The sequence below is a fragment of the Phyllobates terribilis genome, unplaced genomic scaffold, assembly GCF_046119375.1.
Source record: "Phyllobates terribilis strain yellow unplaced genomic scaffold, ASM4611937v1 Scaffold_4__5_contigs__length_816908805, whole genome shotgun sequence".
NCBI lineage: Eukaryota > Metazoa > Chordata > Amphibia > Anura > Dendrobatidae > Phyllobates > Phyllobates terribilis.
In genome coordinates, this window is record NW_027362764.1 from 68,687,647 (window position 1) to 68,713,765 (window position 26,119).

Below are 26,119 nucleotides of genomic sequence, written 5' to 3' on the forward strand. Positions count from 1 at the left end.
TACGATGACATCGTCCAGGTACAACAGGACCGTCTCGAAGTTTCTGTGGCCCAGACAACACTCCATTAGTCGTTGGAAGGTTCCTGGTGCGTTGCAGAGTCCGAACGGCATGCAGGTGAACTCGCTAAGTCCCATCGGGGTGGTGAATGCGGTCTTCTCCCGGTCCGCCTCTGCTACAGGAACCTGCCAGTACCCGCTAGTGAGATCCAAGGTAGAGAAGAAGTTAGCAGATCTTAAAGCAGCCAATTACTCCTCTATCCTTGGTAAGGGGTACGCATCCTTGTGTGTGATACGGTTGATTTTCCGGTAATCTACACACATCCTCATGGTGTTTTCTTTTTTTCTGACTAAGACTAGTGGAGCTGCCCAGGGGCTACAGCTATCCCTGATCACCCCAGCCTCCTTCATGTCTCTAAGCATCCCCTTGGCGTGTTGGTAGTGTGCAGGGGGTACGGGTCGATACCTCTCTTTTATGGGAGGATGGTCTCCCGTGGGGATGTGGTGTTCTACCCCCTTGACTCGCCCGAAGTCTAACGGGTGTTTACTAAACACTGTCTCGTACTCTTGAACCACCCGATAGACTCCCTGTTTCTGATGTGAGGGAGTGGAGTCAGTACCCAAATGTAGTTGCTGACACCAGTCCTCCATTGTTTTCTTAGAGCCGTTACCTTCCTCCGGGTGAGATGGAGGCAAGGGTTCCACAGATTGTATAGCATTTTGGTTAATGGTATATAATTTGGCTAGCGTGGCATACCGGGGCAGGTACACTTCCCTCTTCCCGATATTGATTATGCGAACGGGCACCCTCCCATGGCGTACATTAACCACCCCCCGTGCTGTCAAGATGGTGGGCCTACTGTCTGAGTAAACTGGTTCTACCATTGCCTGGTAATCTCTACCTCTCAGACCAATAGCTGCCCGGCACCAAATCATCATTTCACTTTTTGGGGGCATGGCAATAGGAAAAGGGTCACACATTCTTACGCTACCAATCTCACCGCCGGAGAGTTCCACCTGTTGCTGTCGCATCAGTGCCCGGATCTCTATTTGGAGCACTCGCTGCTCGCCGGAGCTGGCGTTCTTGGCAACCTGCTGTAAAAGGAAAATCACCTCTGCAAGACAATTTTCAATTACATTAGTTCCTAGAGTTATTTTTGGGTGACTCTCATGTTTGTCAATATCTACAATGATCAGTCCCTGTGCTGCCAGTTCGACTCTACCGATTTTGATGGTCACCTCTTTAAATCCGATCTGTGGCACGGGCTGGCCATTGCTGGCGATGATACTCAAGTCGTCGTCAGGGTAGCGGGTAATATCCGAGTCATTCCAGTACTGCTTAAAGAGCACGTACGGGATGGTGGTGACCTGTGACCCGGTGTCCAGTAGGGCACTCATGGGAATGCCATCCAGTACCACAGGCAAGACTGGACGTCCTCCCACATATCTGTCGCGCCAGTTCGATGGGCCTGGTGATCTTTTTCCTGGGGGTTGGCCCTCTACCCCAGGTTGCGCCCGTTTAAAGAACAGTACCTTGCCATATGTCCGGGTTGATTGCAGCGGCGGCAGATGGGTCGTCCGTCTTCGCTGTATCGGTCACTGGGTCTTCCTCTGGCCGGTGGGGTCCTCCTTGGTCGACGCCACGGGATGTCCTCCGGTCCGGATGCCAGCTGGATCTTCCCTGGGGTGGAAACCTGTAAAGACTGCACAGTTCGGGTTAGCGCAGCAACGCTCTTAGCTAGCTCTTGGACCTGATGGTGTAGGTCTGGAGCCGGGTCATTGTCCAAAGCCTGCGCATCAGCTCCCACAGGCCCTGCCGACAAGGGCGCCGCCTCCTGGTGGTAAGTGATAGCTGGGCGCCTGTGGGTCACAACGCCACCCGGTGCCGGTTCTCGGAGCACCCGGATGGCTCTGTCCTTGAACTGTGCAAAGCCCAGATGGGGATCCTGTAAGGCCATCGCCCGCAACTGGGTTCGGTGGGCATTACAATATAGTCCCTCTATAAATTGTTCGGTCAACAGCCTGTCCTCGTTTCCCTCTCCATCAGGGTCGGTCTGCTTAATGGCCCTCAGGGCCTCTTGTAGGTTTAGTGCATAGTCCCTTATACTCTCATGCGCTCGCTGCTTGCACCCGTAGAATCTAAGCTTAATCTCGGCTGAGGTGCGGGTATCAAAGGTATCCTTCAGCCGGGTTAGTATCCCTGCGACAGTCTTCCTCCCAGGTGGCCAGGATTTTACTTCCCTTTTGGCTGCCCCGGTTAGTTGGGCCACCAGGATGCTCACTTTTTGCTCTTCTGTGAGGGGGTACACCTGGAAGAGGCTATCCAGCGTTTCTCTAAAGTCATGCAGGGTATGTGACTCCCCTGAGTACTGGGGTAGCCAAGCTGCTCCCGGGATATAGGGCATGGTGAAGGGCATAACTGCAGCAGCGGTGGCGCTGGCGGGGGTTGAGGCAATGAAGCTCTCCTCCGCATCCGACATCTTCCTCCCCCCTAGTGGACCGTGGCCTACCTTGCGATGATCCTGTTCCGTAGGCCGCGGCTCCGCAGTAGATCGTCAGGGTTGAGGACCTTCCGTCGCGCTCCGGTGACGTCGGCGTCTGCTGGGCTCCTTCCAGGACCTTACGCAACGTCCGGCCGTGAGGCGGTGCTTCAGTTCTCGCGCGCTTTCGGAGTCCACGCCCCTCTTCTTCCCGCGCGGCGTCCTCAAGATGGCGTCCAACGGCGGGAAAACTCCACGGATGGCGGGAAGAAGGCTGAAGATGGCGCCGGATGGCGGGAATCTTCACAGATGGCGGGAAGAAGGCTGAAAATGGCGCCGGATGGCGGGAATCTTCACCGATGGTGGGAAAACTTCACGGATGGTAAGTTTTAAAAGTCTCTTTTTCAGGCACGCAGTACCCGGTGGTTGCGGGCACGAAATCCTGCCGACTACGCCAAAGTTGACACGCCCCTGGGCCTGCTGTGTCGCGCAGCGTCTCGCGCACGGGGGCTTACCCGGAACCGGATCAGATGAGGGTTGTAGTCTCCGAGTGGCGGGGACCCGGTCCGTGCCCAGGGAGTCAACTCAGTGTGTGGCAGTCTTGATAGATGTTATTGGAGTGTCGACTACGCCACCCGTTGATTTGCAGCTATGGAGCTGTCGCTGCAGGGCAGACCGCTGAGGCCGGTGTAGAATTGTGCAGCGTGATAGTATAACCCCCAACGGGAGGGGTATGGCCTCAGGGCAGCCGACGTGGAAGATGAGGGTAGCAGGAACCACTCAGAGACGGTGTGGTGTAATTCAGGGTCTTTACTGGTAACAACGATAGACCCTCCCGGAGTACTTGCTAGCGAACGGGGCCTGGTCAGTCCTTGAGCAGATAGGATCTCCCCTGGCCAGGCGGAGTTGTAGGCCTCCCAAACTGACTGTACTCTTCTGCCTACCTTGCTAGAAGCGGATATAAGTAGCCCACGTCCCTGAGTGTACCGTGTGGTGCTCACCCGTATGGCCGGTGACTCGGGGCCTTCTAATGGCTTCCGCTCCACGATGGCGGCGCTGGTCCCACGCGTGTGACCGTGCCTTCGGGTTTCTGGGCCAGAGGACCTGCAATCCCCTGCCGGTCGGTTTCTGCTGCTGGGTAAGGATTAGTCCCCACAGCCTCGGACGCCGGGTCCGGTAAGAAAGCTTCTCAGTCAGGGCGAGCTCTGCAGCTGCCAGCCCCTGACTTGTAGTAGTATTGCTCCCACTGAGCTTCTGCTGTTTCTTCCTGTGACTGTTTATTGTCTCTACTCTCCTTGACTGACTAACCCTGCTTCAGCCCCGGGTTTATATAGGGGAAGGTCTTCCCCTCCCAAGACTGGGCAGGAGGTGTGGCATGCACAGGATCCCTGGCCAAGAGACCTCCCACCTGCTCTCAGACATAACATTGCTTGTTACTGTGGAAACCAGACCCCTAGGGTGCCACAATGTCACATCGACAGCCTGCGGCCATGTGTCGCTGGGCTCAGAGATTGGCTGAAACACTGTTAATATGACACCATCACTGCAGCTGATCAACAGAAACCAGGGAAATGATATAAATGCAGTGATAGGCTTGGGAAGGGTAAGCAAAGCTCAGTGTTTGTTTTTTAATACACGTCACTGATCCTATGTTCAAAATTTAGTTGGAAAGGGACAATCACCTTAAAGGAATACTATATTTAGAACATATAAAAAACATTTTTTAAAAATTCCAACTATAGTAGGGGATATGGCCTCTACAAGATAATCTTTCAACTATGGTGTCTTATTGGCAATGCAACAATGCCATAACTATTGTGGAAAAAGAGTTCCAGTTGTCCTGCCCAGAGCCTAGGGGGGCCCAAAAGGTTCCTTTGGCGCATATGAAAAGACCAATATTATAGACCAGTGATATTTAGGGGACCTGTTGCATTTGGGCCTAAGGGCTTCAAGTTAATCCATGGCGAATAAAGTATGCAAATTAGCTAATAAAATAAAATAATTCTGAAAGTGCAACCTAATGGCAGTAGCTAGCTTATAAGTCAATGGTAAACCTTTTAACAAGCTTTGCAACATGACCAGGCATAACAGCTAAGGTAAAACCTCATCTCAAACAACTGTTTTTGGGTGTTTGACCCTCATTAAAGTAGAACAGTGTTTGGCCCTTTGAAAGAGACTCCCTCCCCAAAACTCTGTCAAGAAGTTGCCTTTATGGGACAACCTCCTGTCAGGTGGATCCTCAAAGTCCTAGGTCTAGGTGGGCACACAGTTCTCAAGCATCAGTGCAGCAGGCAGCTGAGGCACACCAGAAACAAGTAGCAGATGTCCGGGAGATTGCAGACAGGTAGCAAAAATCTGGAGATCGCAGGCAGACAGGAGGCCGGGAACAGGTAGCAGAGGTCCTGGAAGCCCCACGCAGAAAGGAGCCGTTCTGGAAGCCGCAGGTCGACAGGAGACCGGTAACAGGTAGAAGAGGTCCTGGAAAAACCGGGAACAGTTAGCAGAGGTCCAGGAAACCACAAGTGGACTGGAGACTTTTTTGCAACCCGCAGGTGGACAGGAGACGACGAACAGGTAGCAGAGGTCCTGGAAAACTGGGAACAGATAGCAGAGCTCCTGAAAGCTGCAGGTGGACAGGAGACGCCCTGGAAGCCGCAGTGAGGCAGGAGACCGGAAACAGGTAACCGAGGTCCTGGAAGAACGGGAACAGGTAGAAGAAGTCCTGGAAGCCACAGGTGGACAGGAGATACTCTGGAAGCTGCAGGCGGATAGAAGACCAGAAACATGTAGCAGAAGTCTTGGGAGACTGGAAACAGGTAGCAGAGGCCCTGTAAGCCGCAGGCGGAAACAAGACATCCTGTAAGCTGCAGGCAGACCGCAGACCAGAAGCAGGTAGCAGAGGTCCTGAAAGTCTGCAGGTGGATAGGAGACCAAAAACAGGTTGCATGCAAACAGGACTCAGAAACACTAAAAGTATTAATACCAAGACACAGGTGTGTATCTTGGTAGTTCTTGTATTGGTGACGCGCCCCCTGGGCCTGTGCTGCTTCTGCTGCGCAGGGGGATACCCGGAGCCGGATCTGCTGGGGATAGTAGTCCTCGTGGCGGTGACCCGGTCCGTGCCCAGGGTGTCAAACTAAGCGGCGGAGTTTAGTATAAGATGTTATAGTGTTCGACTACGCCACCCGTTGAATGCGGTTATGAAACCGCCGCTGCAGGGCAGACCGCTGAGGCCGGTGGTACGGTTGTGCAGCGTGGATAGTATAACCCCCAACGGGAGGGGTATGGCCTCAGGGCAGCGGACGTGGATGATGGGGATAGTAGAATTGCTCGCAGGCACCAGGAACCACTCAGAGACGGTGCGGTGTAGTTCAGGGTCTTTACTGGTGGCAAAGGTAGACCCTCCCGGGAGTACTGGCTAGCGATCGGGGCCTGGTCAGTCCGTGAGCAGATAGGATCTCCCCTGGCCAGGCGGAGTTGTAGGCCTCCCCACTAATTGTACTCTTCCTGGCTACCTTGCTAGAAGCGGGTAAAAGTAGCCCACGTCCCTGAGTGTACCGTGTGGTGCTCACCCGTATGGCCGGTGACTCGGGGCCTTCTGGTAGCCTCCGCTCCATGACAGCGGTGCTGGTCCCTTGCGTGTGACCGTGCCTTCGGGTTTCTTGGCCAGAGGACCTGAAATCCCCTGCCGGTCGGTTTCTGCTGCTGGGTATGGCTCAGTCCCCACAGCCTCGGACTCCGTGTCCGGTGAGATCTCTTCAGTCAGGACGAGCTCTACAGCTTCCAGTCTCTGACCCCTTTTATCACTGCTCCCACAGAGCTCCTGATCTTGCTCTCCCTGTATCAGCTCCACTCCAGACCAGACTGTGTCTCTGTCTGGGACTCCTCTTCTTCTCCCTAACCCCGCCTCAGCCCCAGTTTATATAGGGGAAGTTCTTCCCCTCCCAGGACTGGGCAGGAGATGTTGCATGCTTAGGATTCCTGACCAAGAGACCTCCCACCTGCTCACAGACGTAATATTGCTATTACTGTGGTAACCAGACCCCTGGGGTTCCACATTCCCCCCTAGTAAAATTTAGTACTCCGGGACTAAACATATTTTTGAAAACATAACAGGGTATAAACAGGAGCAATACAATAAGGAAAAATACATTAGGGTGGTCACGGCGTGTCCGCAACCGGGTGCAATTTTTGAAGCAAAAAGGGTGTCCATTTCACCAAAGAACAGGGAGCCGTAACCAGGTAGGGGTCTGTTCTGCCCCAAGTCTTTAACAGTCTTTAGTCCGTTCCTGGGTTACGCTCCAAACATATATACAACAGAGTTCCGGTTAATCCACAAAAGACACCTATAAAATAACTAGAAAAAACATAATTATTTACAAGCAACAGTAAACAGGTAAATACCAATAAAACAGTCTGAACACTTTAGATCCTCCAACGTACGGGCAACTGGCCTCTAGTGGCCCTAGTAGACCTACGGAGCTTACTGACCGGTCCTGAGCTACAGGGTGTAGGAGCTGTCAAAGGTAAGCTGGGCAGCTGTCTACGGACTCTTTGGCTCACTAGGGGCACGGCAGGCTCACTATAAGCAGAGGGTCGATTCTCCTGGTCTGCTTGTGTGGGGTCTTCTGCCTCCTGGACCGGCTGCTCTTCCAGCTCTACCTGTTTTTCCGTAGGCACTTGGGATGCTGGCTGGAGGAAGGTGAGGACGGGTACCACAACAGCGCCATTTACTTGTGTCCAAGACCGAGGGAAGTCTCCGAGTACAGTACTGACCATCTCTTCCCTTTCCTCTGCGGGTCGAGGGTTTTCTTGATCTTCTTCAGGGTTTCGTAGTTGCTCGGGACACTTCTTCAGGTGATCTCGGGAGACAATGGCTGTGGTTTCTCCTCCATCCTTACTGATTGTGCAGATTTTTGGGTTTTCATGGCTTGATGGCAGTACGGTGTACGGGTCCTTCTCCCACTGGTCGTCCAACTTGTGGAGCCGTCTTTTCCTCTTCAAGACCTGCTCTCCAGGTACCAGGGGAACAGCGGGAGCATGCTGGTTGTAAGTCTTCTCCTGTCTTTCTCTTGCTTGACAGAGACTTCGCTCAACGCTCTCCTGTACTTTCCGGTACTGCTGCTGCCTCTCTGTGTCCCAGTCTGCTTCTGGTGAAGTGTCCTCGGGTGTCAGGACTCCCATATCCAGATCAACAGGCAGCTTACCAGGTCTTGCTCTCATTAGGTAAGCCGGGGTACAGTTGGTAGAACCTACAGGGATGTGGTTGTATAGGTCCACCAGATCAGGCAGTTTCTCAGGCCACAGACTGCGTTCTTCCAGGGGCAATGTTTTCAGAAGGTCTATCACCACCTGGTTCATCTTCTCGCAGAGTCCATTGGTTTGCGGATGATAGGGTGTTGTTCTTATCTTCCGGCAGCCATACAGAGTGCAGAACTCCTGGAAGACTTCCGCTTCAAAGGCAGGTCCTTGGTCCGTCAGCACCTGCTCTGGGTATCCGTGTGGACGGCAGAAGTGCTGCTGGAAGGCTCTAGCTGCTGTTTGAGCCGTTAAGTCCTTGACGGGGACTACAACCAAGAACCGGGAGTAGTGATCCACGATGGTTAACGCATAGACGTAGCCACTTCTGCTGGGGGTCAGTTTTACATGGTCCAAGGCTACCAGTTCCAACGGCTGCCTGGTGACGATGGACTTCAGGGGAGTCTTCTGGCTGGCACGGTCCTTCCTTCTTAGGTTGCATGGGCCACAGTCTCTGCACCACCTCTCGATGGTTCCTCTCATGCCTACCCAGTGGAACCGCCCGCGCAGCAGAAACTCCAGCTTCTTCCATCCGAAGTGCCCAGCTCCGTCGTGGTATGCCTCCAGTACCATTGCCGCGTCTCTTCTTGGCACCACTACTTGCCAGACCAGTTCATGCGTCCGGGAGTTAACCATTCTGCGGCACAACTTCCCCTTGTAAAGGAACAGTCGACTCTTCTCAGCCCAAAGTTGCTTGGTCTCCTCCGGAGCGTCTGGGTCAAGGCGGGCATCTGGCTGAGTCAGCATCTCCTTCACCAGTCGGACGGCGGGGTCACTGTCTTGCGTTTCTGCCCAGTTGTAATGAGGTAAGGGGTTGAACGTAGCGGATTGCTTACCCCTTACACGGTGGGAATACTGGGTAGTCCCATGACGGTGAAACGCGGGGAGTTCAACTTCTTCCAGTTCCCCTGGATCTTCCCCTACGTCCGGTAGGTTTGGCATTCTGGACAAGGCATCCACGTTGGTATTGGAGCGTCCTGCCCGGTATTTGATCGTGAACTCATAGTTGGACAGGCGGGCTATCCATCTCTGCTCCAGGGCACCGAGTCTTGCAGTGTCCAGGTGTGTCAACGGGTTGTTATCCGTGTACACGGTGAACCGGGAAGAGGCGAGGTAGTGCTTAAAGCGTTCGGTGACTGCCCACACCACTGCCAGGAACTCTAGCTTGAATGAGCTGTAATTCTCAGGGTTTCTTTTGGTGGGTCGCAGTTTTCGGCTGGCGTAAGCAATTACCCGTTCTCTCCCCTGCTGGATCTGGGACAGTACGGCTCCCAGCCCAATGTTACTTGCGTCGGTGTAGAGGATAAAGGGCTGGCTGTAATCAGGGTACGCCAGGATTTCATCCCCCGTGAGGGCCATCTTCAGCTGGCGGAAGGACTCTTCTTCCAGCTTCTCCCATCTGAAGGGCGGCTTCTGGTTCTTGGCCTTCCTGGACTGGCCTATCAGGAGGTCCTGCATAGGAGCTGCCTTTTTGGTGAAACCGGGAATGAATCTTCGGTAGTAGCCTACCAACCCGAGGAACTGCCGCACTTCCTTTACACTGGAGGGTCTTGGCCATTCCTTAATCGCGGTGATCTTATCAGGGTCGGGGGCCACTCCGTCAGCACTCACCACGTGTCCCAGGTACTGCACTTTTGGTTTTAGCAGGTGACACTTCGACGGTTTCACCTTCAGACCGTAGTTTGCCAGGGCTTCAAACACCTCCGCCAGGTGTTTCAGGTGGTCCTCGTAGGTTTTGGAATAAACTATAACATCGTCCAGGTACAGCAGGACCGTCTCAAAGTTCCGGTGTCCCAGACAGCATTCCATCAATCGTTGGAAGGTTCCTGGTGCGTTGCAGAGTCCGAACGGCATGCAGGTAAACTCGCTAAGTCCCATCGGGGTGGTGAATGCGGTCTTCTCCCGGTCCGCCTCTGCTACAGGAACCTGCCAGTACCCACTAGTGAGATCCAAGGTGGAGAAGAAGTTAGCAGATTTTAAATCAGCCAAAGACTCCTCTATCCTTGGTAAGGGGTACGCATCTTTGTGTGTGATACGGTTGATTTTCCGGTAATCTACACACATTCTCATAGTGTTGTCTTTCTTTTTAACCAAGACTAGTGGAGCTGCCCAGGGGCTACAGCTATCCCTGATTACCCCAGCCTCCTTCATGTCTCTAAGCATCCCCTTGGCGTGTTGGTAGTGTGCAGCGGGTACGGGTCGGTATCTCTCCTTTATGGGAGGATGGTCTCCCGTGGGGATGTGGTGTTCTACCCCCTTTACTCGCCCGAAGTCTAGCGGGTGTTTACTAAACACTCTCTCGTACTCTCGAACCACCCGATAGACTCCCTGTTTCTGGTGTGAGGGAGTGGAGTCAGTACCCAAATGCAGTTGCTGACACCAGTCCTCCATTTGTTGCTTAGAGCCGTTACCTTCCTCTGGATGAGATGGAGGCAAGGGTTCCACGGACTGTACAGAATTTTGGTTGATGGTATACAATTTGGCTAGCGTAGCATACCGGGGCAGGTACACTTCCCTCTTCCCGATATTTATTATGCGAACGGGCACCCTCCCATGGCGTACATCAACCACCCCCCGTGCTGTCAAAATAGTGGGCCTACTGTCTGAGTAGACGGGTTCTACCATTGCTTGGTAGTCTCTACCTCTGAGACCAATAGCTGCCCGGCACCAAATCATCATCTCACTTTTTGGGGGCATGGCAATAGGGAACGGGTCACACATTCTCACGCTACCTATCTCACCACCGGAGAGTTCCACTTGTTGCCGTCGCATCAGTGCCCGGATCTCTTTTTGGAGCACTCGCTGCTGGCCGGAGCTGGCGTTCTTGGCAACCTGCTGTAAAATGAGAATCACCTCCGCAAGACAATTTTCAATCACATTAGTTCCCAAAGTTATCTTTGGGTGACTCTCGCGCTTGTCAATGTCTACAATGATCAGTCCCTGTGCTGCCAGTTCGACTTTACCGATTTTAATGGTCATCTCTTTAAATCCGATCTGTGGCACGGGCTGACCATTGCTGGCGATGATACTCAAGTCGTCGTCTGGGTAGCGGGTTATATCCGAGTCATTCCAGTACTGCTTGAAGAGCACGTACGGGATAGTGGTGACCTGTGACCCGGTGTCAAGTAGGGCACTCATAGGAATGCCATCCAGTACCACAGGCAAGACTGGACGTCCTCCCACGTATTTGTCACGCCAGTTCGATGGGCCTGGTGATCTTATTCCTAGGGGTTGGCCCTCTACCCAAGGTTGTGCCAGTTTAAAGGACAGTACCTTGCCATATGTCCGGGTTGATTGCAGCGGCGGCAGATGGGTTGTCCGTCCTCGTTGTATCGGTCGCTGGGTCTTCCTCTGGCCGGTGGGGTCCTCCTTGGTCGGCGCCACGGGATATCCTCCGGTCCGGATGCCAGCTGGATCTTCCCTGGAGTAGAAACCTGTAAAGACTGCACAGTTCGGGTTAGCGCGGCAACGCTTTTAGTTAGCTCTTGGACCTGATGGTGCAGGTCTGTAGCCGGGTCATTGTTTAAAGCCTGCGCATCAGCTCCCACAGGCCCTGCCGACAAGGGCGCCGTCTCCTGGTGGTAAGTGGTAGCAGGGCGTTTGTGGGTCACAGCGCCACCTGGTGCCGGTTCTCGGAGCACCCGGATGGCTCTGTCCTTGAACTGTGCAAAGTCCAGATGAGGGTCCTGTAAGGCCATGGCCCGCAACTGGGTTCGGTGGGCATTACAATGTAGACCCTCTATAAATTGTTCAGTCAACAGTTTGTCTTCGTTTCCCACGCCGTCAGGGTCGGCCTGCTTAATGGCTCTCAGGGCCTCTTGTAGGTTTAGCGCATAGTCCCTTATATTCTCATGTGCTCGCTACTTGCACCCGTAGAATCTAAGCTTGATCTCGGCTGAGGTATGGGTATCAAAGGTGTCCTTCAGCCGGGCTAGTATCTCTGCGACAGTCCTCCTCCTCCCAAGTGGCCAGGACTTTACCTCCCTTTGGGCTGCCCCTGTTAATTGAGCCACCAGGATGCTCACTTTTTGCTCTTCTGTGAGGGGGTACACCTGGAAGAGGCTATCCAGCCTTTCTCTGAAGTCATTTAGGGTATGTGACTCCCCTGAGTACTGGGGTAGCCAGGCTGCCCCCGGGATGTAGGGCATGGTGAAAGGCATGACCGCAGCAGCGGTGGTGCTGGCGGTGGCTGTGGCAGTGAAGCTCTCCTCCGTATCCGACATCCTCCTCCCCCCTAGTGGACCGTGGCCTACCTTGCGATGATCCTCTTCCGTAGGCCGCGGCTCCGCAGTGGATCGTCAGGGTTGAGGACCTTCCGTCGCGCTCCTGTGACGTCGGCGTCTGCTGGGTTCCTTCCAGGACCTTACGCAACGTCCGGACGGAGTCCACGCCCCTCTGCCGACTACTCCAAAGTTGACGCGCCCCCTGGGCCTGTGCTGCTTCTGCTGCGCAGGGGGATACCCGGAGCCGGATCTGCTGGGGATAGTAGTCCTCGTGGCGGTGACCCGGTCCGTGCCCAGGGTGTCAAACTAAGCGGCGGAGTTTAGTATAAGATGTTATAGTGTTCGACTACGCCACCCGTTGAATGCGGTTATGAAACCGCCGCTGCAGGGCAGACCGCTGAGGCCGGTGGTACGGTTGTGCAGCGTGGATAGTATAACCCCCAACGGGAGGGGTATGGCCTCAGGGCAGCGGACGTGGATGATGGGGATAGTAGAATTGCTCGCAGGCACCAGGAACCACTCAGAGACGGTGCGGTGTAGTTCAGGGTCTTTACTGGTGGCAAAGGTAGACCCTCCCGGGAGTACTGGCTAGCGATCGGGGCCTGGTCAGTCCGTGAGCAGATAGGATCTCCCCTGGCCAGGCGGAGTTGTAGGCCTCCCCACTAATTGTACTCTTCCTGGCTACCTTGCTAGAAGCGGGTAAAAGTAGCCCACGTCCCTGAGTGTACCGTGTGGTGCTCACCCGTATGGCCGGTGACTCGGGGCCTTCTGGTAGCCTCCGCTCCACGACAGCGGTGCTGGTCCCTTGCGTGTGACCGTGCCTTCGGGTTTCTTGGCCAGAGGACCTGAAATCCCCTGCCGGTCGGTTTCTGCTGCTGGGTATGGCTCAGTCCCCACAGCCTCGGACTCCGTGTCCGGTGAGATCTCTTCAGTCAGGACGAGCTCTACAGCTTCCAGTCTCTGACCCCTTTTATCACTGCTCCCACAGAGCTCCTGATCTTGCTCTCCCTGTATCAGCTCCACTCCAGACCAGACTGTGTCTCTGTCTGGGACTCCTCTTCTTCTCCCTAACCCCGCCTCAGCCCCAGTTTATATAGGGGAAGTTCTTCCCCTCCCAGGACTGGGCAGGAGATGTTGCATGCTTAGGATTCCTGACCAAGAGACCTCCCACCTGCTCACAGACGTAATATTGCTATTACTGTGGTAACCAGACCCCTGGGGTTCCACATTGGCATAGGCAGATAATCACATGGAATCATGCCGGTCCATCTACAAAGCCCAATGTGGAGCACAACAGAGCTTAGCGGATAGAGGTGAAGGGAGCAAAGCCCGGATCTGTGACAGGTGCATAACACCTCTTTTATCCATTATTTATTCGTACTCCCATGACAGCACCACGAGAGAGAGAGGATCCGCCTATCAAGGACAGGAAACCTACAGGTTGAAAAGGTTGGCACCTCTCTCCTGCCTCAGTTTAGGTTTCCTGTCCTTGATGGGAGACCTCTCAGGCTTACCTGCAGGATGAAGATGGTCTCTTGCCCCAGATGGAATCGACAGGGTATCTGGAGCGGTGAAGTTTCCTGCCCTAGTCGGTCCTGGACCTCTGGAGACGCCACGGCAGGGCTCATTAGGGCACCTCCGTGTGCGTTGCAGCCGGCGTGACTTCCCCTCTTGTGGAGATAGATGGTCCGCCATGTGTGGAGCCGCATGCGGGCATCCCCCCCGCTATGCTACGCAAGAGATCTGGGCCGCGCCGGCGGGGAACATGACAGGCGCAGCCCTGTGACTTGTTTCCGGTGCGTCGGAGGCTCCACCGGAAGTGGGCGGAGCTCGCACACGGGCAGGAAGTAGGGGACCGCATGCGAGCATGGTGAGCACGCCGGAGCAGGAGTTTGTTCACCGGATGGGAGGAAAGTCCAGGGGCGTTCCGCCAGTGCTGCTAACAGCCAGTGATCAGCCCACCTGGGGGGGGAGGGGGAAATTCCTTCCGAAAACCCACCACACAGGTACCAGGTATGGCCAGTATAAAAGGGACCTGGCAACATACAGAGGTGCTTCCCAGCCCATTGTTTTTTCCTTGGTAAACATGGGAGATACACAGGAGCAGCTATCACCTCAGCAAGAACAACTGCTGCAGGAGCAGCCCTCTGGGGAGCCCTCACAACAGGTAGTGCAACGACGTTTCCGGTCTGGGTCCAATCGTTCAACTATAAAGTTCACCGCAAAAAGTAGGAAGGAAGGTCCGGTTGTTCGGCGTGATCCTCCGCTGGTTAAGATGGCTTCTTCTGCTTCTACGAGCAAGAAATGTTCATTTAAAACTAAACATAAGGAATGTGCCCTATGCAACAATCCACTCCCTGATGCATATATTGAGAAATTGTGCCAACCTTGTATTGACAAGGTAATGACGGAAGAAACCCCGGGGTTTTCCTTAGGTCTAAAGACTTTAATCAAAGAAGAAATAGGCAAGGCTTTGCGAGGGAATTCTGAGTCCAGGCATTCTCCTCGGGACCCTCAGCCAGGCTCAGGCTCTGATATCTCAGACATTTCTTCCTCTTCCCTCTCTTCCTCTAATAGCGAGTCGGATAGACAGTGTTTTCCTCTGCAGGAGGTTGATGCCTTGGTGAAAGCTGTCCGAACTATCATGGGCATTGTGGACACGAGACTAGAAAAATCTGTAGAGGATGTAATGTTTGGGGGATTAGGTCAGAAAAAGAAGAGATGTTTCCCCATGAATACAAAAGTTAAAGATCTTATTGATAAAGAGTGGAAAAAGCCAGACAGGAAGGGCAGCATTCCTCCCTACTTCAAAAGGAGGTATCCATTTGATGATGCCACATGTTCCTCTTGGTCAAAAGCACCAAGGCTAGATGTTGCCATTGCTAAGGCATCAAAATAGTCTTCTCTCCACTTGGACGACATGAGAGCATTAAGAGACCCCCTGGACAGATGAGCCGATACCTTCCTGAAAGGTGTATGGGAGACAGCTGCAGGAGCCCTGAAACCAGCAGTGGCAGCCACCTGCACATCCAGAGCCCTGATGGTCTGGCTGGAACAGCTAGACAACCAACTAAAGGAGGGTGTCTCAAGGAAGGAGATTATTTCTTCCCTTCCCCTAGTCCAGGGTGCAGCGGCCTTTCTAGCTGATGCGTCTGCGGACTCGGTTAGATTGGCAGCAAAATCATCAGCTCTATCAAATGCTGCTCGGCGAGCCCTATGGCTTAAATGCTGGCCTGGAGATGTACAAACGAAGTCTAGACTTTGTACAATTCCTTGTGAGGGGGAATATCTTTTCGGCCAGACCATGGATGAACTGTTGGAAAAAGCCGGAGATCCTAAGAAGGGATTTCCGTCTGTACCTCTACCCTCTTTTAAGAAATCGTTTCAGAAAAAGAAATTTGCCCGAAAAAGATTTTTCAGAGAACATGAGAAATTCGAAGAAAGAGGTCGCAAAGGTAGAGGCCTACTCTTTGGTTCTTCTTCCAAAGATGAGCAGAAGCCAGGGGAATCACAATCGACCCAGGTGGGAGGGAGATTGTCATTATTTTTCCCGGCTTGGGACCGTATTTCACATAGTAATTGGATTTTGAGCCTGATTAGATTTGGTCTTAAATTTCAATTTCAAACTCTTCCTTACAGTAGCTTCATGATTATTCCCTCTAGTTCCTTCCCAGAGCGGCAGACTGCCCTTGTATCGGAAATTCAAGACCTAATAAAGAGAAACGTCCTGATTGAGGTTCTGGAAACAGAAGAGGGTCACGGATTTTACGCTCCGCTCTTCCTGGTCCCCAAACCGGATGGGTGTTTCAGGACAATCATAAATTTAAGACCCTTAAATAGCTTTCTTAAAATAGACACCTTTAAAATGGAATCCTTAACAACGATAATAAAATTACTTTTTCCCCACTGTTATATGGTAGTTCTGGATTTTAAAGATGCATATTACCATGTTCCCATTCATAAGGATTATCAAAAGTATTTGAGGGTGGCCATTGAAATAAGAGGGGTGGTTAAACACTTCCAGTATACCGCCCTTCCCTTTGGGTTGGCTATAGCCCCGAGAGTTTTTACCAAACTAGTGGCAAAGGTTATGGCCCATATAAGAGAAAAACACATCTTAATAATCCCTTACCTTGATGATTTCCTGATAATGGGGAACTCCTTTGTTCAATGCGAGGCCCACCTTCAGGTAACAATTTCTGTCCTAGAAGGACTAGGTCTAAATCTGGAAAAATCTAGGTTGACTCCACTAAAAGCTCAACAGTTCCTGGGGGTCATTTTAGATTCTGAAAGACAGTTATGCTATTTATCAGAAGAAAAGATTGCAAAAATCCAGGGCTTAGTGAAACATTGTATGGATAGACCCTCTATGTCACTCCGTAAAGCCATATCATTATTAGGGTCCCTGACCTCAAGTTTAACCTCAGTGCGTTGGTCCCAATTTCACTCAAGGGCACTTTAATGGGATATATTGTATAATGACTCAATCCTAGATGGACATCTAGACCGGGAGTTTACCTTGGCCCCTCGCTCCTTACAATCCCTTCATTGGTGGTTGGTACACACTAATCTTTCTAGCGGAGCCCCTTGGGAATGTAAACCTACTGCAGTCTTGACTACAGATGCAAGTGCTACAGGTTGGGGAGCTCATTTTGAAGGTAACTTAATTCAGGGGACCTGGTCAGAAAATGAGGTATAGTTTTCCTCAAATGTTAAGGAACTTTTGGCGGTTGATTATGCGTTCAATAAGTTCCTTGTATATTTACAGGGCCAGGATGTCCGTATACTCTCAGACAATCAAGTCTCAGTAGCATATATAAATCGTCAAGGGGGAACCCGTTCAAAAGACTTAATGAGAGTAGCGGACAGACTTCTTCAGAATGCAGAGGATCATTGTCTCTCCCTTTCTGCTGTTCATCTAAGAGGGAAAGAAAACGTCACAGCAGATTTTCTCAGCCGTACTTCCATAAAAGAAGGAGAATGGTCCTTGAACCCTCAGATATTTTCCAGGATTGTGGCAATGTGGGGTCTTCCAACAGTGGACTTGTTTGTGACAAAATCCAATCGAAAGGTGGCAGCGTTTTGTTCCCTAAACCCCAGAGAAAGGCCCCTGGTAGTGGACGCCTTCATGGTTCCCTGGGAGTTTCCTTTGGCGTATGCATTCCCTCCCATGGTCCTGCTTCCGTCAGTCATAAGGAAGATCAGGGCAGACAAAGCCAGAATGATCCTCATATGCCCCTTTTGGGCCAAGAGACCGTGGTTCTCTTGCCTCCGGAGAATGTCCATATCAGACCCCTGGGTTCTTCCGGAGTTTCCGGACCTTCTCACTCAGGGTCCGGTTTCCCATCCTCCAGCCACAAATCTCCATTTAACAGCTTGGAATTTGAAAGGGTGTTGTTAACTAGCAAAGGTTTTTCCACAAATGTAGTAAACACTCTCCTATGTAGCAGAAAACCCGTTACTACCCGCATCTACGCTAGGAATTGGAGGAAGTTTCTGTCCTTTTCAAAATTTAAACCAGAGGATGAGCCCCCTATTGGGAAAATACTAGAATTTCTACAGCGGAGTTTAGAACAGGGCCTTACCACTAGTACATTGAAAGTACAAGTTTCGGCTTTAGGAGCTTTGTTTACTTCCGATATAGCAGCTAATTATTGGGTAGCGTGGTTTATAAAAGCCTTTTTTAGGTGTAGACCTATTATTAAAACTAAATCCTCTCCCTGGGATTTAAATCTAGTCCTAAATGCCTTGACTAACCCTCCCTTCGAGCCCCTAGATTCAGCCTCACAGAAAATTATTCTTCTTAAAACAGCCCTGTTAGTTGCCCTGACTTCAGCCAGAAGAGTAAGTAACATACAGGCTCTTTCTATATCCCCACCATTTACTCAAATTCTGGATGATAGAATTGTATTAAAGCCTGACCCAGCCTTTCTTCCAAAGGTAGTCTCACGATTCCATAGGACTCAGGAGGTTAATCTTCCAACTTTTTGTTTTCCCCCTAAGAATCAGAAAGAGGAGAAACTACACACATTGGATGTTAGGAGGTGTGTACTTAAATACCTGGAGGTTTCACACAGTTTTAGGAAAGATAGTTTCCTGTTTATCATCAGGGGGCTAGGAAAGGTTGTAAAGCTTCAAAATCTACGATTGCGAGGTGGATTAGAGAGGCCATCACCCTCGCCTACTCTTCGGGGGATAAGGAAGTACCAGAGGGGTTGAGGGCTCACTCCACCAGAGCAGTAGCAACCTCCTGGGCAGAGAAGACGGGGGTTTCCATTGAAGACATATGTAAGGCTGCCACCTGGTCTTCTCCCTCCACCTTCTATAGGCATTATAGATTGGATTTAGGTGACTCTTCTGATCTCACCTTTGGGAGAAGGGTGCTTCAAGCTGTGGTGCCTCCCTAATCTCCTTTCGTCTCTGTAATTCTCTTGTGGTGCTGTCATGGGAGTATGAATAAAACCTTAGTTACTTACCGGTAACGGGATTTTTCGGAGCCCATGGCAGCACCCTTATATTCCCTCCCTACACTGGTGTTTTCGCACTCCTGTAGAGTTATTTTCCTTTTTTGCACCCTCAGGGGAAGTTAGTTATAGTAATTGGCTTAAAATTAATTTGTTTTGTTGTAATTAACCTTGGTGGTCCTCTCATGCTCTGTTAACTAAACTGAGGCGGGAGAGAGGTGCCGCCCTTTTTAATCTGTAGGTTTCCTGTCCTTGATGGGCAGATCCTCTCTCTCTCGTGGTGCTGTCATGGGCTCCGAAAAATCCCGTTACCGGTAAGTAACTAAGGCTTTACCACCACATCACAGGAAGGCCAGGTTCAGACAGCCATATAAATAATTTGACCAGAATAACACATTCTGCTATTTTTCCATGCAAACTAATGCTCAATATAAAAAATTGCAATTCTATTTCCATGGTTGTGGTCACAAGATTGGGACACTTAACCCTTAACAAATGAAATAATCAATTTTTCATCATTCATGAACTTTTAATATTGAATCAAAATTGGAAACATAGTTGGCACTAGTCAAGGAACTTGGTGGAATACCAGTCAATTCACATGTTTTTGTCTACTGTTCCCAGTCAGTGGAGCACTTTATGACATCTGGTCTGACTCAACTTGAAGAACTTTGCTCAGCATAAACAAGTGTATTCAGTCTGCTCATCATCAGAAGAACCTGAAGCTGTTTACGTATGGAGCCAAGGAATTTGTGCTTTTGATGTGTAGCTTCTATTTAAAGCCTACATTGATAACTGGCTTCAATTTAGGAATGCTCCACCTATTAATGTCATGCTGCAGAGTGGAGCAGGCCTATCAATCTGATCAGAGTATTTTTGAATCACTGTATGTTCAGAAATAGAAGTATAATAGAACATTAGGCTGCAGAAGAACTTCATAGAAAAGTGGTGGCTTAGACATAATTGAGGGCTCTTGTGGTTTGTTTAAATTCCAGATTCTAGAACTAAACATTACTACACAGTGAAATTCCTGTACTCCGGATTTATCCTGAACCAACATGTTCTTAAGTGTAAAGCAATCCAGGCTATCCTACAACACAGAAAAATACAGAATAGATTCACCAGCAGTCTTAAAGGGAATCTGTTATCAGATAGCAACCTATTGTTTTAATCAGGTTTTTCTGTTACATGTATTTTTTTAAATGTTTTATATACAGTACAGACCAAAAGTTTGGGCACACCTTCTCATTTAAAGATTTTTCTGTATTTTCATGACTATGAAAATTGTACATTCACACTGAAGGCATCAAAACTATGAATTAACACATGTGGAATTATATACTTAACAAAAAAGTGTGAAACAACTGAAAATATGTCTTATATTCTAGGTTCTTCGAAGTAGCCACCTTTTGCTTTGATGACTGCTTTGCACACTCTTGGCATTCTCTTGATGAGCTTCAAGAGGTAGTGACCGGAAATGGTCTTCCAACAATCTTGAAGGAGTTCCCAGAGATGCTTAGCACTTGTTGGCCCTTTTGCCTTCACTCTGCGGTCCAGCTCACCCCAAACCATCTCGATTGGGTTCAGGTCTGTTGACTGTGGAGGCCAGGTCATCTGGCGTAGCACCCCATCACTCTCCTTCTTCGTCAAATAGCCCTTACACAGCCTGGAGGTGTGTTTGGGGTCACTGTCCTGTTGAAAATTTAATGATGGTCCAACTAAACGCAAACCGGATGGAATAGCATGCCGCTGAAAGATGCTGTGGTAGCCATGCTGGTTCAGTATGCCTTCAATTTGGAATAAATCCCCAACAGTGTCACCAGTAAAGCACCCCCACACCTTCACACCTCCTCCTCCATGCTTCACGGTGGGAACCAGGCATGTAGAGTCCATCCGTTCACCTTTTCTGCGTCACACAAAGACACGGTGGTTGGAACCAAAGATCTCAAATTTGGACTCATCAGACCAAAGCACAGATTTCCACTGGTCTAATGTCCAGTCCTTGTGTTCTTTAGCCCAAACAAGTCTCTTCTGCTTGTTGCCTGTCCTTAGAAGTGGTTTCCTAGCAGCAATTTTACCATGAAGGCCTGCTGCACAAAGTCTCATCTTAACAGTTGTTATAGAGATGTGTCTGCTGCTAGAACTCTGTGTGGCATTGACCTGGTCTCTAATCTGAGCTGCTGTTAACCTGCGATTTCTGAGGCTGGTGACTCGGAAAAACGTATCCTCAAAAGCAGAGGTGACTCTTGGTCTTCTTTTCCTGGGGGGGTCCTCATTTGAGCCAGTTTCTTTGTAGCGCTTGATGGTTTTTGCAACTGCACTTGGTGAAACTTTCAAAGTTTGCCCAATTTTTCGCACTGACTGACCTTCATTTCTTAAAGTAATGATGGCCACTCGTTTTTCTTTTCTTAGCTGCTTTTTTCTTGCCATAATACAAATTCTAACAGTCTATTCAGTAGGACTATCAGCTGTGTATCTACCAGACTTCTGCACAACACAACTGATGGTCCCAACCCCATTTATAAGGCAAGAAATCCCACTTATTAAACCTGACAGGGCACACCTGTGAAGTGAAAACCATTTCCGGTGACTACCTCTTGAAGCTCATCAAGAGAATGGCAAGAGTGTGCAAAGCAGTCATCAAAGCAAAAGGTGGCTACTTTGAAGAACCTAGAATATAAGACATATTTTCAGTTCTTTCACACTTTTTTTTTAAGTATAAAATTCCACATGTGTTAATTCATAGTTTTGATGCCTTCAGTGTGAATGTACAATTTTCATAGTCATGAAAATACAGAAAAATCTTTAAATGAGAAGGTGTGTCCAAACTTTTGGTCTGTACTTTATATATATATATATATATATATATATATATATACACATATACATACACACTGTGTGCAGAATTATTAGGCAAATAAGTATTTTGATCACATGATACTTTTTATACATGTTGTCCTACTCCAAGCTGCATAGGCGTGAGAGCCAACTATCAATTAAGTAAATCTGGTGATGTGCATCTCTGTAATGAAGAGGGGTGTTGACTAATGACATCAACACTCTATATAAGGTGTGCTTAATTATTAGGCAACTTCCTTTCCTTTGGCAAAATGGGTCAGAAGAGAGATTTGACTGGCTCTGAAAAGTCCAAAATTGTGAGATGTCTTGCGGAGGGATGCAGCAGTCTTGAAATTTCCAAACTTTTGAAGCGTGATCACGGAATAACCAAGCGTTTCATGGCAAAGAGTCAACAGGGTCACAAGAAGCGTGTTGGCCAAAAAAGGCACAAAATAACTGCCCATGAATTGAGGAAAATCAAGCGTGAAGCTGCCAAGATGCCATTCGCCACCAGTTTTGCCATATTTCAGAGCAGCGTTACTGGAGTATCTAAAAGCACAAGGTGTGCGATACTCAGGGACATGGCCAAGGTAAGGAAGGCTGAAAAATGACCACCTTTGAACAAGAAACATAAGATAAAACGTCAAGAATGGGCCAATAAATATCTTAAGACTGATTTTTCAAAGGTTTTATGGACTGATGAAATGAGAGTTACTCTTGATGGGCCAGATGGATGGGCCAGAGGCTGGATCAGTAAAGGGCAGAGAGCTCCACTCCAACTCAGACACCAGCAAGGTGGAGGTGGGGTACTGGTATGGGCTGGTATTATTAAAGATGAACTTGTGGGACATTTTCGGGTTGAGGATGGAGTGAAGCTCAACTCCCAGACCTACTGCCAGTTTCTGGAAGACAACTTCTTCAAGCAGTGGTACAGGAAGAAGTCGGTATCGTTCAAGAAAAACATGATTTTCATGCAGGACAATGCTCCATCACATGCATCTAACTACTCCACTGGCTGGCCAGTAAGGGTCTAAAAGAAGAAAAAATAATGACATGGCCCCCTTGTTCACCTGATCTGAACACCTGAACCCCATAGAGAACCTGAGGTCCATCATAAAATGTGAGATCTACAGGGAGGGAAAACAGTACACCTCTCGGAACAGTGTCTGGGAGGCTGTGGTGGCTGCTGCATGCAATGTTGATCGAAAACAGATCAAGCAACTGACAGAATCTATGAATGAAAGGCTATTGAGTGTCATCATAAGGAAAGGTGGCTATATTGATCACTAATTTTTGGGGGTTTTGTTTTTGCATGTCAGAAATGTTTATTTCTAAATTTTGTGCACTGATATTGGTTTACCTGGTGAAAATAAACAAGTGAGATGGGATTATATTTGGTTTTTATTAGGTTGCCTAATAATTCTGCACAGTAATAGTTACCTGCACAGATATCCTCCTAAGATAGCCAAATCTAAAAAAAACCCACTCCAACTTCCAAAAATATTAAGCTTGGATATTTATGAGTCTTTGGGGTTGATTGAGAACATAGTTGTTGATCAATAATAAAAATAATCCTCTAAAATACAACTTGCCTAATAATTCTGCACACAGTGTATATATCTATGTCTATCATGATCTTACTTTAAAAAAACAACCTGTTGATGCTGGTGAAATCATCCTACAGTCTAATGTGTATCAGGGTCTCCCAACTCTGCCCTTACAAATGATGTTGGGGGAGAAAATGATCCCGCCTATTGAATTATTGAATGGCCAATTCTGACATAAACTGCTGTCAGAAGGGTCTTGGTGTGTCTCTCTCATAGAGGACACAGGAATGCCTATGAGGGTGGGGAGAGAGCTGTTGGCCAAATGATTGTTTGCCAGACAGCTATCTAATATGTGCGGAGGCCTTTATGCATGCCAAGGTACCTAAGGGGATATAAATAAACCAATAGCAGCACAATATGAAGCTGCTAGTGGCTCGTAAGTTCGTGAGCATGGTGTCCTCTCACTTCCCCTGACATCACTGTGTATACATATGGTAGATGTTGGAAGGCATGACATGGAGTAGACTCATGTGCCAAGACCACTCCATACCCAGCAGATGCTCTAATTGAAACTATTTCTAACTGAAGCAGCATAACCACTGTGGTTGTTGTGGTGAACAGCGACCATGGCATCTACGTAGTCAAGAGGGATCCTCTATCATTACTATTGGCCCAATGTGATGTGTTTGCAAGAACCTGATGGAGTTACATTGGGGGGCCCAATATTAACCCTTGCTATAGGTCCCCATGATTTTATGTACGCCCTTGGTTTAAATATTTTAGATGTTAAATACACAAAACTTTACTTTTTTTCTGGTTACCGGAACTGATCTAGTACGATTTTTTTCCATCATTGTACACATTCTTTGAGCTAGAATAATTACATGTTTCACAATTTTCTAATCATATTCCAATATTTTATGCAGGGACTATCACTAGTGAATGGCCACCTAACACATTCCCACGACCTCCCACTGGAATCCCACTTGAATGATCAGTCAAGGAAAGCCAAATCAACATCTACTATTCAGCTCGTAAGTCTTGAGATGTGAAGGAGCCACATAATCCTGATGTCAATAAGTAACTGTGATTGTTTTAATTTACAGTATATGGTAAAGTTCATAGCATATATTCACCTCTGCGCAAATTCAGCAAAATAATAGTTCGAAGCAGTAGTGGATGGTGAGATATGGAGTTTGAAAGTCAAAAGTTCAAAACATTGTTACACTTTTGTTCGTCATGGTTCTGGGATGATTATTCCTAAAAATCCAACAGACAATTACAGTTAGTTGACTTGGAGAAAATGTCCGTATAGAACTGCACGTCTTCAATGTAAATAATTGTATCCAGAAACTGCAGCTCACTACTGGAATATGTTATAGTGAATTGCAGTTCTGAATATATGTGATTTAATGTACTATGGAATTCAGAAAGTAGTTCCTCAGTACCTGTCCAAATAACAAATATGTCATCAATATATCTCAGCCAGCACCGAATGTGCATTCAATATGAATAAGTGTAGATGAAATTATCCTCCATGGCTGCCATGTAGATATTAGCGTAAGTTGGTGTTACATTAGAGCACATGGCGGTACCACGGCACTGTAAATAAAAATTATCTTCAAATAAAAAATAATTATTGTACAGTACAAATTTCAAAAGATCCAAAATAAATTGGGATTTATTGGGGACACATCCAGAGCCGGCCAAGACATTCTCTTTTTGGCATACTTGCAACCACTACCTACATATCAATTTATATGTGGTGAGATGCTGCCCTAAACTTACTATTAATCAGTGCTCTTTAACAGGCTGAAATCGGTCTTCTAAATGCACTTTTAAGTTCAAAAAGACACATTTATATTAATTCCTCTTGGATACGGGCTACTGCTATAATTTTTAGACTTAGTAAAGTATGACTTTTGTATGAGTCGAATGGACCTTATACATATGAAGAAATCGTAATGATTCATATGTAATGTCATGTTATTATTTATTTTTCCATTTTAATAGTTCTGTTTTAAATTATATTTTTAGTATGTAATGTTTTACTTCAAATTGCATTGATGGGTAAAAACCTTACATAATGACCAAAAATCATGAGGAACAGAGCATTACATGGAGAAACTAAATGCTAAAAGTACGCAATGTTCACATCTATTGAATGAGTCTTTTAAAAATCCTAATTATATCTATGTAACACTGCACCCATAGTAAAATAATGAAGTTTAAAATAATAAATACTAGTTATATGGTAGATGTGCATTTTACAACTTTATTTTTTGTGATCTTTTAATTTACATTACATTTCTCACGATTATTTTTATAGAGGAGTCCAGAAGACTGCGAACCTACAGATGGTGTGATAGCAGATATTAATCCAGTCAATCTCAGAGTTAGAAAGAAACGTAAGTACATTGGAGATAGAAATATTAAATCCTATGTAAAGAAAAAGAAACATTAACCAGTTATAATTGGCACACAAGTCTTGTTAAAGTGTCGATAGTTACTCTGGATGAATAAATCTTTTAAAATTCAAATTTGTCAGATTTACCAAATTTTCCCATGTAATTCAATTGACGGCTAGTCAATTTGTGATCATTTGAAAGTGCTCCAAAGCCAATGAAAAATTTGTATGATACTATTTTCTTTTCCTTACACAGTAACCTTCACTGCTGTGCTGTCACACACTATTTGTACAGTTTCTTCAGTGTTTTATGGCTTTCTCTCCCTATCTCTGTTTCTGAGCAGTGACGTCCTCTCACTATCCAGATTCATTATAAGACAGCTGCTGCATTTCCTGCTTCTGCTTTTACACTGGCTATGATAGTATTCCTTTATTGGCTGTGCTATTGTCACGCAAGGTATGGGAAAGACTAAGTGCAACAAGAAGGGAAGAGGGGAAGGGAGCCCAGACGCTAGGGTAAGGGGGAGTGGAGACTTTCTAGGCTGATCTGATATCACCCTGATATCGTCCCTATATTGGTTCCTCACCAATCGCCGCACAGGAACCTAAGCCCTGTATTTCCCTAGCACTAGGCCCTGGAAAGGGAAGGGGGAATGATCAGTAGTCAGTCCCCACTAACAACTAAAGACAACAAGGGAGACACACACGGGGAAAAGTAGCTTAGCTTGAGCCGACTTCAGAGAGATTACACTAAACGTCCTCCTAGCACCGGGGAGGAAGTAAGTCGACTGCAACAGCTCCAAGCCTTCACAAGGAAACATGTGAATATCACCGGCACCACCATGCTGCAAACAGAAAGTATTTA

The 26,119-nt window shown here is 48.3% G+C and overlaps 1 protein-coding gene across 1 annotated transcript in view; it reads left to right on the forward strand.

Annotated features, from left to right (window-relative positions):
- The window catches only part of SLC39A12 (solute carrier family 39 member 12), a 142,719-nt gene that overhangs the window by 107,312 nt on the left and 9,288 nt on the right, over positions 1–26,119 (forward strand). The window contains exons 8-9 of the mRNA XM_073677468.1: positions 23,774–23,881; positions 25,177–25,255. Of these exons, the coding sequence (XP_073533569.1) occupies positions 23,774–23,881; positions 25,177–25,255 (187 nt within the window). The remainder of the gene's footprint in view (positions 1–23,773; positions 23,882–25,176; positions 25,256–26,119) is intronic.